At 43.2% G+C, this 14,517-nt stretch overlaps 2 protein-coding genes across 2 annotated transcripts; one reads left to right on the forward strand and one right to left on the reverse strand.

The window, feature by feature from the left end:
• Positions 1 to 7,136: 7,136 nt before the first annotated feature.
• Positions 7,137 to 10,718, reverse strand: RPS23 (ribosomal protein S23). Its single transcript, XM_081881289.1, has 4 exons — positions 10,561 to 10,718; positions 9,549 to 9,708; positions 8,110 to 8,230; positions 7,137 to 7,329 (listed from the first exon to the last, which is right to left on the reverse strand). The coding sequence occupies exons 1-4, from the start codon at positions 10,562 to 10,564 to the stop codon at positions 7,183 to 7,185; spliced, it is 432 nt and encodes a 143-aa protein (XP_081737415.1). The 5' UTR covers positions 10,565 to 10,718; the 3' UTR covers positions 7,137 to 7,182.
• Positions 10,719 to 11,199: 481 nt separating this feature from the next.
• LOC309352650 (small ribosomal subunit protein uS12) lies at positions 11,200 to 14,418 on the forward strand. Its single transcript, XM_081881288.1, has 4 exons — positions 11,200 to 11,308; positions 12,539 to 12,698; positions 13,711 to 13,831; positions 14,226 to 14,418. The coding sequence occupies exons 1-4, from the start codon at positions 11,305 to 11,307 to the stop codon at positions 14,370 to 14,372; spliced, it is 432 nt and encodes a 143-aa protein (XP_081737414.1). The 5' UTR covers positions 11,200 to 11,304; the 3' UTR covers positions 14,373 to 14,418.
• The last annotated feature ends 99 nt before the right edge of the window (positions 14,419 to 14,517 follow it).

The following is a 14,517-nucleotide window of genomic DNA, read 5'->3' on the forward strand; positions in this document are numbered from 1 at the left end:
AGACCAAAAATACACTAAGATGTCACACATTAAAAACTTCCCTGAACAGGGCTGCCTAATAATAGTAATGATGATGATGATGATGATGTATTAATCAGGTTCATCTGCTGCAATAAAAATAATGAAGAGTCCCATGACATCTTAAAAGTTTAATAAATTTATTTGGATTGCAAAATTTGGATGAAAGAATTTAGTTGTTCTTTGGGTCCAATGTATGCAGCCCTGAATATATGCTGCCTTTATTGCTTACTAGCTAGTGTCATATACCTACTGATGTGATCATGTGAAGAAATGACCGATTAAGAAGGCCAGTCAAATGCAACCTAGATATAGGATTAAGCAGGGGGTTTAGCATCTGCAGCCATTAGGCTTTGGGATTTACCATCTTTAATTATTTTTTTCCTCGAGTGATACAGAGAGTATACGATAATCTCCAAATCCTTCTCCAGCCCGTATGCGTCCAGATCACTTTTCATTTGACAGGAAACCCAAATGCAGGTCTTACAACAAAAGCCCAGCCTAACAAAACAAAGAGAGGAATCATACTACTGTACTGGCTGAAGTGCATTGGCAGAAAACACACCCCTTTTTATGAAGAAGAAGAAAAAAAGAAACCACAGTAAAACATTTGTTTGTGGAGATAAATAAAGATCAGAAGGGGAACTGGGGTGGGTGAGGGGAATTTCAGTCGATGTAAACAGACAGGACTGAAATTATTTCAACTCACCTTATTGAGGGAATAAAAAGAAGGGCTGGAGGAGAACCCTCTGCATACTTTAGAAGCATTCAAAAGACATTAATAAAGACATCAACATTTTTACCTCTAGGGTAAATAGGGAGAGTACTGGTCAAAATAAGCTTTTCTCTGCATGAGTCTTCCAGAGAGCATTTAAAAAACACGCCAGATCAAAATGACACTGAGTACAAAAACATGATAACTGTATGTTTGTGAGAACATGATCTCCCCACTCCCAGCTGAGTGGGGTTGGAACCTAGTAAGGAAAAGAACACTTTATAAGCTCAGAGAGACTGCCTTATTCTTACTAGTCATATGTTCCACTGAAAACAGGTCCCAGGGCTAACTCCCAATGATCCTAGGACTGCATCTATGCCCTCTCTCTTCTGGGGCCATCAATCCAGAAATGAAAATATTTCCAACAAAAACCTCTCTTCCATACATGAATGCTTCAGTGACCAAAGATGCAAACACTTGCAAGTTTTACCCTTATCTATCAGCACATTTTCACAGCTTCACTGTTCTTTTTAAAATTCCCACATCTGTCTCCTCCTTTGTCAGAAGACAAGACCTTGGGGAAAGAAAAATTACTAATAACAAAGTAGGCGAGATGTAAGTTGTCAGCAGTAACTGGGCCAAAAATGTACGCTGACTGCCCTTCAGATTCTGCAACTGAATGTGTTATCATTATAAAAGGTATTTGGTTTTAAACTTGCAAAAAGGATGTTGCCAATGGTATGCCACAACTATCATCAAAATCCGCTTTCCGGATGCAAGCGTAAGTCCAGCCATTTTTAAGAGCCTCCTTGAAATCCAAATAAAGACAAGTGGACTCCAGCATGGTAAGCAATTTGGGAACTGCTGTGCAGGCATTTCTTCACCTACTAGCATTGTGCAGAAAAATGAGCTGTAATGCAGCCATCATCTCAAAGCATAAACAAGAGATGGGTTGATAAGGTTAGGCTGGCCTTTTCCTGCTAGCACTGTGTAAGCTTAAAGGAGCACATCAGTTGAAGTCTTGCCTTTACAGAACTGAGTGCACAGCTACCATCTAACATAAGAAGAACTCTGCTGGATCAGGCCATCCAGCCCAACATCCTGTCCTCACATCCTGTCCTGAAGCCCATAAACAGGATTTCCATTCTCCCCAAGAGTCCCAAGAAAACAGTAATAAGAGACATGTTGTTGTTGTTGTTTAGTCGTTTAGTCGTGTCCGACTCTTCGTGACCCCATGGACCAGAACACGCCAGGCACTCCTGTCTTCCACTGCCTCTCACAGTTTGGTCAAACTCAGGCTGGTAGCTTCGAGAACACTGTCCAACCATCTCATCCTCTGTCGTCCCCTTCTCCTTGTGCCCTCCATCTTTCCCAACATCAGGGTCTTTTCCAGGGAGTCTTCTCTTCTCATAGAGGTGGCCAAAGTACTGGAGCCTCAGCTTCAGGATCTGTCCTTCCAGTGAGCACTCAGGGCTTATTTCCATAAGAATGGATAGGTTAATAAGAGACATATTGCCTCTAATAACAGTCATCATGGCTAGTAGCCATGGATAGCCTGATCTTCCACAAATTTATCTAAACCTCTTTTAAAGCCATCACTGCATATTGTGGGAACAAATTCCATCGTTTAACTACCGTATTTTTCGCCCTATAGGACGCACCTTTTCCCCTCCAAAAATGAAGGGGAAATCTGTGTGCATCCTATGGGGCGAATACAGGCTTTCGCTGAAGCTTGGAGAGCGAGAGGGGTCGGTGCACACCGACCCCTCTCGCTCTTCAGGCTTCAGGAAGCTATCAGCAAGCCTGGGGAGCCCGCGGGAGTTCCCGCAGGGCTCCCCAGGCTGCGGATAGCAGCTGGTGTCCGGCGTGTGGGTGCCCTGAAGCAGAGCGCCCCGTGCTTCGGGCAGACATCGGCCAGCCCCACAAGCTCGGGGGACAGCGGGGAGGCGGAGCACCGCCATACCGCTGTTCCCCGACCTGGTTTGGTTTCCCCAACCTGGTTTTTTGGGGGAAATAAAGGAATTCCCCCCCTTTATTTCCCCCCAAAAAAACTAGGTGTGTCCTATGGGACGGAGCGTCCTATGGGACGAAAAATACGGTATGTACTGAGCGAAGATGTCCTCTCCTTTGTCTGTCTTGAGTTGACAAATGTTCACCAATGCACATACTACACCTTTAAAGCACATTCAAAGTCCACTTTTTTTCTTTTTCAGGTGAATTCTGGGCACTGTAAGAGTTGGTGGGAACAGTAGCTCTGTGAGGGTATTCTTTGAAGGAAATAATATATTTTGGAGGTGCTTTAAAGTTACAGTGTGCATGTTTCACAGATTCACCTTGCTTTCTAATATTATGGAAGAGAAACACTTTCTTCTATCCACTTTCCCCACTTTGTGCATTATTTTATACACCTCTACCAAGTCATCTTATTCACCTCTTAACTAAAAAACCTGAAATGCTGCTGTATTTCCTCATAGGAGAGTTGCTCCTGTGATGGTTGCCCTTTTTTGAACCTCTTCCTGCTCTACAATGGCCTTCTTGAGGTGAGGCAACCAGAACCGCACCAAATGTCACCACACCATAGATTTGTTACAATGAAACTCTGATATTGGCAGTTTTATTTTCAATCCCTTTCTTAATGAGCCCTAACACGGAATATGGTTTTTTTAACCTGCAGCTGCACACTGGGTCAACATCGAGTTATCCACAATGACCCCAAGGTCTTACTTCTGGTCAGTCACTGCCAGATCTCCCATTGTTGCCCTGCATCCAATGGCTGGTATTCCGCAGGCATGAGGCAGCGAATGTGGTGCCTGACATCATCATCATCATCATCATCATCATCATCATTCCATCCTATACCCAGAGGTCTCAGGGCGGATCACAGAATAAAATCAAAATACAAGACCAATAATTAATAATAATAATAAACATCCCAATAACTCCCCCCCCAAAAAAACCCCCCACATTTTAAACGGGCATAGGAAGTCCTGGTTAAAAAGGAACATTTTTGCCTGGCGCCTAAAGGTGTATAATGAAGGCACCAGGCAAACTTCCCTGGGGAGAGCATTCCACAGATGGGGAGCCACTGCAGAGAAGGCCCATTCTCATGTTGCCACCCTCCAGACTTCTCAAGGAAGAGGCACATGATGATCCCAGGGTTTGGGTAGGTTCATATGGAAAGAGGTGGTCCTTGTTGGTTCTTAACTCCCATTATGCTGGCTGGGGCTGATGGGAGTTCTGGTCCAATAATATCTGGAGGGCACCTCATTGAAAGTAGTCTACTCATTGTCTGAGCCTGGAGGCTCTTTGCAATGGTAAATGACCCACCTCTTCTTCTTTTCTTTTGCCTTGCTGACATCTCTTTGCCTACCCACCTGAAATCCTCTTGCCTGGCATCAGCCAAGAATGTTTACAGTAAAACCATGTAGCTGGCCAGCATGAAATTCCACAACTTTTACGGGTGGTATTAAAAAGAAAAGCATAGGCAGGGAAGATAGTATCTTCTTAGATCCTCCTGACAGAAAACTGTTTGGGTAACAACACTGCTATTTGAACAGGACGTGAAAGATACAGAATGGTTAGTCAGTAGTGCTTCTTTGCTCCCCTAACAGAGGCAGCCAATGTCCCAATCCTCCCTGGTTTTACACATTCGGCAAGAAGTCAGAACATGTTGCACAACTCAGCAAACCTTGTGTCGACCAGGATTACATAAACGTTGATGAAGACCTGAAGACACCAGCTGCGCTGCCTAATGCCTGAAGGATTATACACAGCCTACATTTACATCCAGGGAATGGCAACGGCCCCAGGTTTTATGGTTTTCAGCATGGATAATTCATACATGCGACTAGCACCTCCTCAGGCAAGCAGAGGTGAGAAAAGCTCTGAACAGAGAAAGCTGGTGACACATCAGGACTGAAGATCACTTCACGCTAAACACTTTGTGAAGTGCAATAGCCTTCACACATCACAGCTGCTTGAAGATGAAACAGGTACATGTCCTTTTAATGTGGCTGTCATTTTCATACCCGCACATACTTACTGAATCGGTTTTTGGGTACACACTACAAATCCATCACACCTCCAATATTCCCCCCTTCTTGATAGAATATTGTTTTCTGACCACTTGTGTTTCCATAAGTAGCCATAAAATACTGTCAGGTCAGTTCCTGGTATTGTGACATACATAGATACATACAGCACAATCCTAACAATTTCTACTCAGAGGTATGTTCTATTGAAAGATAGGTTTCTCCAAGTACTACCTGAAGCTGAGAGATTGGAACTGGGACCTTCGGCATTCCAAGCACAAGCTCTTTCCCCTTGTTTTAAAAATTATCTCTGGCCCCCCATTGCAGGGTGGAGAAAAATTTAAACCAGGCCACAAGCTATCTGAGCCAAGAACAAATAGAGTAAATGTGTCTCTGAGCAAACATAAACAGTCTTTTGAACAATTTTAAACAATGGAAAACAGCCTAAGTAAATCTGGGGATGTTTTGAGGAAAGCAGGGCTTAAAGCAGCAATCTAATGATATTACTAGTATTTGATCAAAATCAGTACTTAAAAAACCCAGGACACAACCCATCCTAACGTAAGTATTGTATGAAAAGATTGGCATAGGGAGCAATAGAAACCCGTTACACCCATTTCCCCAGCTGGCACGCACGCGCACGCACGCACACCCACCCACCCCCCACAATGAAAGGTCTGTGTGTTCCTCTTCCCCTCTTATCACTCCCTCTCATCTGGTTCTTGATAATGCATAGGCCCATAAGAGCTTGGGTAACAGCACAGAACAGGTACAACATTCTCAACCATAACAAAGCTTTGTAAATGTTATTTTCTACTATGCAACAAGCATTTTGTAGGCATAATCTATATACAATTGAGAAAAATTCCCTAAGTTTGAGCTAAATAGCACACTCAGACGTAGCTATTTGTCCAAATCTTACACCTGTTCAGGATCTCCCTCCCCCCCCTACTCCCGAGGGAACAGTTCCATTTGAGCCAGTCTAGCATCCTGCTCCTGTGCTCTAAGACGGCTTCTGTGTAATCCTGCTCTGAAATGTGCAATGAAATTGGTATCCTAGCCTCCAACCTGCAATTCTGTCCTCTCACTTTGTGTAGTCTCCTTTCAACATGTTATGCTTCTCTGGCCATGGTAGCCCTTGCACTTCTCCATTTATTACGGTTGGGAGAGCTGCTCCCTTGTTTAGGCACAAGGATAATTCAACAGTGCAAATAGGCAGCCATTTGCCAGGCAACATCTTATTGGTTTATGGTGTCGTTAAGACACCAGCCACTTGAGCGTGTAGAGCAGAACATCTGTGCTGCTAGGCTCATGGGCCTGCGTACTATAATCCATCTTGTGTTTGTGTTCTGATAATGGCTTTGGAGTGCACTGCATGCATGCATCACATGACATTGTGGACAGAGCACACCTACTGTATATCACACAGTTTCTGTCTGCTTAATCTCTCTGATACTGCAGCTTTACCACTGCACCTTGGGCTGGGATATACAGCAGCTGGCATCCAAGGCAGGTCGGCGATTCCTTGGCATTAGACAGGAATGGAACATCAAAATATTAATCTTGGTTTGATATGTATATGAGTGAAAGGCCACAGCAAGATGCTGCTGAGAATCCAAGGATAAATGTGGAACAGAATACTTTACTCTCATTGCAGATTACCTCTGAAGAGTCAAATAAACCTGCATTAAATTGTCTCAGTATATCAATAATTAAAATAAGTTGGTCTCAGTCTCCTAGGCAAGCTTCAATTGATAATTCAAAGGAAATTTCATAAATCTATCCAATTTACTCAGAGCTCTGTCCCACTGGTTTTAATAGGCTTATTTCCTACTAAGTGTACAAAGCCTTGTAGCCTTCAACCAATCAATGGCAGCATGTCAAAGTAAGTCATTTTAAGACTCCAAGCAAAAGGCCATTATCTAAAAACAAATATGGACTATTGTGTTTTGCCAAAAATCAATTTTTACTTAAAAGGCTAGTTTTCTCCTTTTTTTAATAAGCAAGCCCAGCGACATAAGCATCAAGCAAAAATTGTCATTTAACTTTTAGTTAGGTCAATACTTAAAAGAAAGTGACACACTGCTGCACAAGTATTAAAGAACTGACTCAATGAATTTTAAAGTGTCGCTAATATGTAGACGTTCCTTTATACCGCTTTCATTTCTGTGGTTCAGAATGGAACCAAATTCTTCTGCAACTGAGGCTGCAATCATATACAGACCAAGTAGAAACCACACTTGCACAGGACCAGTAAGAAAAGTCATGTAAAAGTTAAAACAACCCAACTTGTACAAGAGAGAATTCTGCTGTGAAATTACTTCCATACTATAAAAAGCTGAACTACTATGAAAAGATTCCTCAGAAACATATTGTCAAATGAGAAGTTTTATTATAGCTGAATGCAGCATCACAATATTATGATCTTGGTCTCTCTTTCTTGCCTTTGTACAATGCTAACAGAGAAACATTTGCTACTTTGACGACCTTGAAACGAACTCCTGGGATGTCACCAACAGCATGACCTTTCCGACCAAACCCAGCAACTAGGACTTCATCGTTCTCCTACAGATAAAATGAGAAAGCAAGAAGTGTTTGTTCATAACAAATACACATGCATACATCAAGCAGCTATAATAAAGTAGTTTGGTTCAATTAATTCATTCTTTTTCTCAGTTGAACTGCATATTATTTTCACCAATAGCACCACTTTGCTCAAACTTTTAAAGGGGTAGGTACTGTGGCTGGTTGCTGTGATTATACCATTTGCTGTATAAAGAACTATTTCTAGAGCTGTGTATATTTCTAAAACAAGAAGCGGTGGCGATGTGGTCTAAACCACTGAGCCTCTTGGCCTTGCCAATCATAAAGTTGGAAGTTCAAATCTGCATGGTGGGATGAGTTCCCTTTGCTTTGTCCCAGCTCCTGCCAACCAAGTAGTTCAAAAGCATACCAGTCAGAGTAGATAAATAGGTACCACTGTGGCAAGGAAGTAAATGGAGTTTCCATGCGTGCTGGCACCCGGCAGTGTCCCCCATTGCACCAGAAGTGGTTTAGTCATGCTGGCCACATGACCCGGAAAGCTGTCTGAGGACAAATGTCGGCTTCCTCAGCCTGAAGCGAGATGAGTACCACACCCCATAGTCACCTTTGACTGGACTTAACTGTCCAGGGGTCCTTTAGCTTTATATTTCTAAAATGTTTTGTGCTATTTTATGTTGGTACTGGCCTGTTTGGCTCAGGAATTTGTTGTAACCTACCCATGATTAATATGATGAAAACTGGGTTTATTTATACAAGAAAATAAATAAATACAATAAATAACGGTTTCTGGAATATGATTACCTCAATGAAGTTCAGACAACCATCATTAGGAACAAAGGCTGTTATTTTCTTTCCATTCTTGATGAGCTGAACTCGGACACACTTCCTGATGGCAGAATTTGGCTGCTTAGCTTCAACACCACTGAAACACGAAGTGGACAACATAAATGATTTGAGTAATAAGTCTCTAAGTTCCACTGCTAGTTATAATATAATAATAATAATTTATTTACGGCTATTAGCCCATAAAATATGTACAAACATAAAAGCACAGAAACATAAAAACCAATACATCTAACAACAGAAGGGGAACACCATGATGCAAGGGTGGGTCATTGAGCAGTGACAAATAACAGCTTGGGGCCCGGAAAGCTTGGGGCCCGGAAAGATCCAAGGGACGGTTCACAGAAAAAGGAGAACTGGAGACGAGATCCGTCCTGCACTCTCATCATAACTGTCTGATTAGTTTTTGTTGTTGATGTTGTTTTTTGGTGGTTTTTGTGTGTGAGATAACCGCATTCAGGAATCTCGCCACCTGCAGAGTTACAGAAGGATCTGTATCCTGCAAAAGCAGTGCGGCATGTGACTCAGCAGGCCTGCCAACCAAGCGCAGTAAAGCAGGACCCAGGAATTTAGTCCTGGCTATGCTATGTAAGGGACAGTTGAACATTATATTTAATTCAAATTTAGTAATTTTTTACTTAAACATTTATAGGATTCTGCTGGCAGTCAGAAGACATAATAGTAACTGATCCTAGACTACTTAAACCTAATTTTAAAAAATAATGAAGTGGAACGTAATTTTGTAGACAGTGGGTTTTGTTCAACTAAGTTTTACTCAATAATAGACCTACTAAAATTAATAAATCTTACTTAGCCATGTTCATTCATTTTACTGGGTCTGCTGTGAGTAAAACATAGCTGACAATCACCCCTTATGCTAATCACAAATTTTAAAGGGGAAAAGTTACCCAATATTTTCTACCTTTAGTAATAAGAACAGAGTGACAAGAATTTAAAAAAAAAAACCTCTCCAGAAAGTGAATCCTTTAGGACTTTTAACTGTAAAACATTTACCCAGAAGTTTTATCTTGCAGTTTTAGAAGTAAACCAATGCCATGATATCTGTGTTACCAACAAAGCTTTTTGTGTGTGTGAATGAGCGTGGTTAAATAAGTTAAGGATTCTCAATCTATACTTCCATGAATTTCATTAACTTCTGGCCTGAATCTTTACATTTCCTTCCACAAAGCAGTACTGAGAGTCTCCTAAGTCCACTGTTATAAATGATCTTAGATATGCCTAAGTCTGTACAGATTTGGAACAACTGGTGTAATACACAAATGTTTTACTATATGCTATAGCAATGTTTCAATACCCTCTCTGGTGCTAGAACAAAACAAGCAAACAAACCATTCAGAGTTTCTCTCTCATTAGTCCCACTAAGAAGCTTCACTCACACTTTTTCCAGGACAATTCCTTTGGCATGGGAAGCTCCCCCAAAAGGGTTGGCTTTCAAAGCAGTGCCCAGATGGGCCTTCTTGTATTGTTTGTCATGCCATTTCTGGTCTCGGCGATGACTGCGCAGCTTCCTGGCTGTCCGAAGCCCACGGCACTTGCCTGAAAGGACAAAACAAATTGAGAAAGCCTTTCATCTTTAGGGATCAAGTAATGACAACTTCCCTAAGCTTGTCTTTAAAGAACTTCATTTAAACCAGCACTGCTGTAGCTTCTGATGCTTGAGCTTAAATATATGCTATTTTATTACAAAAATATATATCCTTCAGTCGTTTGTATTCAGACTAGAAATCAGCAGTGTTCCCTACATGCTTGGAGGAAGCAGGAGGCGGGAGTGATTTGAACCAAACCCTCCTTTTTGCTGCAGCCCCCACAAAAGCTGCAGCAGTGGGATGGAGATGGCTCTGAGGGGCTGCAGGGTCATCAGCAAAATATGCCATCACCCTTCCTCCGCCTAAGAGCTTCTGCTGGATCCCTACAAGCGAGGATATGCATCAATATTTCCAGTAAAATAGTAATAATAATAATAAAGTAAATTGAATAATAATATAGTGGGCAGCAGAAAATGCATAGAACGGTACTGAAGAGTTAAACAGGGGGGGGGGGGGAGGCGCGGGACCTTTAACCTGAGGTGTAAAAAGTATCAAAGTAGATACCTTGGAGAAACATACCCCTGCCATAACGATTTGTTTCAGGTTGCCTTGCATTCTTTTCCCCGGCACCTTAGGCACGTGTGTGCAGAGGAGTGATAACTGCTCTGAAGGTCTCCCCCCCCCCAGTAAAAAACAGCAGCCCGCAAACTGAAACGTCACGTCTGCACGGAAAACACGTGTTTGCCATGCCATTTCTGGTCTCGAGCCAGCTCGACCTCTTTATTGAGAACCTCTTAACAAGGCAGCCCAGGGAAGGGGCAACTCGCGCGTCCCTAAATCCAAAACGCCCCGCTCCGCTCACCCATCTTCTTCCTCCTGCTGCAGCGGCTGCCGGTTCGCCCGAAGGAGCCTGAGAGAGAGGGAGAGAGCGAGGATGACCCACAACCCACCGCGGCAGCTTCTCTCCGAGGACCTCACGCGGGGCGTCTACTTTCGCGCCTGTCTCCCCTCTTTCCAAAACGCCTCACTGAGGTGAAAGAGGTGGCTGGGAAAATGAAGCGCCGAGCGGGTGCCGAAAGCTGAAGGGTGTGTGTATGCGTGTCAAGAAATAACTTGAAGCTCTACTAATAAATTAGGAAAGTGCAGGTTGTGGGGGGGGGGAGTCAACTTCCGGCTTTAAATAAAAGCGGCCATATTGGATGGCCTAAGAGGCGCTCTAGCCGTAGCTTTTCCGTGGTGGAAGAGGCCACGCGGTACCACGCGCGAGAAATAAAGGCGTAAAGTAGCGGAAGTCGCGACCAGAACACCGGCTGCAAAGTCTTCCTACCTCTGTAACACACCCACCCACACCCCATTACGTATAAGCACAGAAAAGAACGGTAATATCTGAGGGGAGGCGGCGGCAGTGATGGCGCGGCCTGAGAACTACGACTCCCACAATGCATCGCGCGGCAGCCGCCATCTTTTGCCAAGCCGCTCAAACTTTTCCCTCGCCGGTTAGGCACCGGCTTAGGCAGCCCGTTCCCGAGGTCCTCGGAGCGGGGTCTCTTTGCCGCGGCGGATTGTGGGCCTTTCTCTTTCCTCCTCGGGATCGTCCGACGGCACGATGGGTGAGTGGCTCCGAGTTGGGGCGCCACGTTATCCCAGTGGGAGCGGCGGGGAGAGAGAGGAGACCCCGCGGGCCCCTGATATGCGGGGGGAATGGTGCCCCTCCCCCTTCAGCCCTTTCTAGAGCTGCCGCCACCGCCCGATCCTTTGAGGTGTTAGGCGCACGGCCGCCTCCGACAGGCGCAGGCCTCGAAAGTCGCGCACGAGGCTTGTAATGACCGGCGGAACTCGCTGCCGCAAGATGCGGCGTTGCCTGCTAATTAAAAAGTGCGCCTAGAAAGGTCGATCAGCGGCTAGGAGGAAGGCTGGGGAATGCTTCAAATCAGTGAAATCTAGTTGTCCACTGTAAGGAATAAGGCAGTGGAATAATTTATGGGATAATTTAAGGGATAATTTGAGGGATCAGCACCCCAACCCCCGTTGACGTGCATGGCTGTATGAATCAGGGTATAAAAATAAAAGAATAGGAAATATTTCTTTGCAAGGGAAATGCCAATCGTTATACCTGTGAATTATTATTTGAATGGAAGAGGTGTGCAGCAGACATACCTGCGAAATCTGCGTGGCGCCATATAAACTTCCACCAGGATTACATGTGTTACTGCATGGAGTATCCTGGGTGAACTGTTAGGAAGCTGGGCTTTGCAGCTCAACTTACTATAGTTTGCAAGATGGGCACCACGTTCCAGGTCCTGCAGTTCAAAAACTCACATTGTGATCAGAATGAATCTAGAAATGTTGTGTGTGGTTTACATGCAGATATTTGGTTCTAAAGTTGTTTGGAGTTATTTTCTCCCTTGAATTTTGAATACTTTGCATATATTGCAGAAGGAATGGATGGAACTCCAAAAGTACTAAGGACCACTACACATGCATATAAGGTTCTGAGGGTCATCATGCAGTAATGTTAACTATTCTCATTGACCAGGAGAGATATCCATCCATAAGTGTGTGGTATACAAGGTGTTAATCACAGACCACCCTATTTCCAGGTTTTATTGGCTACCGTCAAGGCTTTAAAAACGATTGTGCAAGAAGAAAAAAAGATTTGGTATTAGAAAGTGTTCCATCAGTTTACAGTGTAGTCCCAAATATAAAGACAGAAAATGGGTATTGTGAATTCTCTCACAGTGCAGATAGGGGGTACTAGAGTGAATTGAGGTGCATGGTGGTTGGTAGTTTTATGAACTTAGGCGCATGTCTTCCGTAACCTCTAATGTACTGTTTTCTAGGCAAGTGTCGCGGACTTCGTACTGCCAGGAAGTTGCGCAGTCACCGACGTGATCAGAAGTGGCATGACAAACAATACAAGAAGGCCCATCTGGGCACTGCTTTGAAAGCCAACCCTTTTGGGGGAGCTTCCCATGCCAAAGGAATTGTCCTGGAAAAAGTGTGAGTTTCATCAAAAACACGTATAGTGTGTTCATTTGCATCTGCCAGATTTCCTGTAAAGAATTTCGTACTGCATAGCAGTACTGGTGACATAAATACATTATAAATTCATACACAAGACAGGGGAGCACTGACAACATTTGCCTGTTTCTTGCACCTGGAAATTAGTGATTTAATTTATTCTGGCCGTTAGGAAATTTCAAGCTTGAGCCAGTCCAGGGATTAACTGATTTAAGTCAGTAGTAGGTGTTTCTACAAATAACAAATACTCGACTGTTTAGTTAGTCTTTTCATTTCAAACATATTCCATTTAGGTATTTTAACTCTTAAGGAAAAAAGTAAGATATAAAACTTGCATACTTTGAAGTAGAGTTGCCAATTTGGGTCATCTATTGACGCAGGTGGCACTATGGTCTAAACCACTGAACCTCTTGGGCTTGCCAATCAGAAGGTTGGCGGTTCGAATCCCCACACCAGGGTGAGCTCCCGTTGCTTGGTCCCAGCTCCTGCCAACCTAGCAGATCGAAAGCATACCACTGCAAGTAGATACATAGGTACCGCTCCAGTGGGAAGGTAAACGACGTTTCCATGCACTGCTCTGGTTTCGGTGTTCCGTTGCACCAGAAGCGGCTCAGTCATGCTGGCCACATGACCAGAAAAACTGTCTGCAGACAAACGCCAGCTTCCTTGGCCTGTAAAGCGAGATGAGCGCTGCAACCCCAGAGTTGTCTGCGACTGGACTTAACTGTCAGGGGTCCTTTACCTTTTATTGAAAGATTAGCAGCACAATCCTATTAACATCTGATTCCCATCTAGACACAGTGAATTCAGGCAGTTCATACAAAAACAATTGATACTTTGAATGGCTCTATTTAGTTGAGGGACTTTTGTGAAATATATCTGCTTAGAGTCAAAATTCTGATGAATGTAGTGTTTTTTGCTATACTAGGCAAGGCAGCGCAGAGACAGTTATGCTAAATATACAGTGTATTTCTTCCTTTTTCTGTGTTAGTGGCGTGGAGGCTAAGCAGCCAAATTCTGCCATCAGAAAGTGTGTCCGAGTCCAGCTGATCAAGAACGGCAAAAAAATAACAGCATTTGTTCCTAATGATGGTTGTTTGAACTTCATTGAGGTAATTTATATTAAAAAAATCCTGATAAAACAATATGCAAAAAAATACTCCACCCAGTTTTTACTAGTATGTTTTGCTGCTCTGTGTAGTAGAAACAGGAACGATACTGCAATATTATTGTGATTTAAAGTTTTGTAATTTAATTATATGGTGGTGACTGTAGGATAATATTTCGCACTTGAACTTGGTTTCTAAGAAACCACACTTTTCTCAAGAATGGTGATAAATGCATCTCAGCAGTTCAGGAAAAGAGACAGGGTAGATCTTGCTAATAGGGCTGCAGGCTTTGCCAGTGAGCAGGGTGGAGGAGAATTTGGTTGGCTATAATGTTTGATATTTGCAAACTCCTTATTCACAGCAAGAAAATAATTGACTTGTTTTGTTTTAATTCCAGGAGAACGATGAAGTCCTAGTTGCTGGCTTTGGTCGGAAAGGTCACGCTGTTGGTGACATTCCAGGAGTTCGTTTCAAGGTCGTCAAAGTAGCAAATGTATCTCTGCTAGCCTTGTACAAAGGCAAAAAGGAGAGACCCCGGTCATAAAGTTATGTTGTTATCAAGATGATCAATAAAGTTTTCTTCTAAGAAATACCTTTGTGGTTTTTTTAAAAAAGTGGCTTTGGCATTATACGTAGATTGTTTAGAAGTGAAAGTTCAACATCTCTAGTACCTTTTCTTTAATTAAGGA

This window comes from Podarcis erhardii, assembly GCF_964252035.2.
Source record: "Podarcis erhardii genome assembly, chromosome: 11".
Lineage (NCBI taxonomy): Eukaryota > Metazoa > Chordata > Lepidosauria > Squamata > Lacertidae > Podarcis > Podarcis erhardii.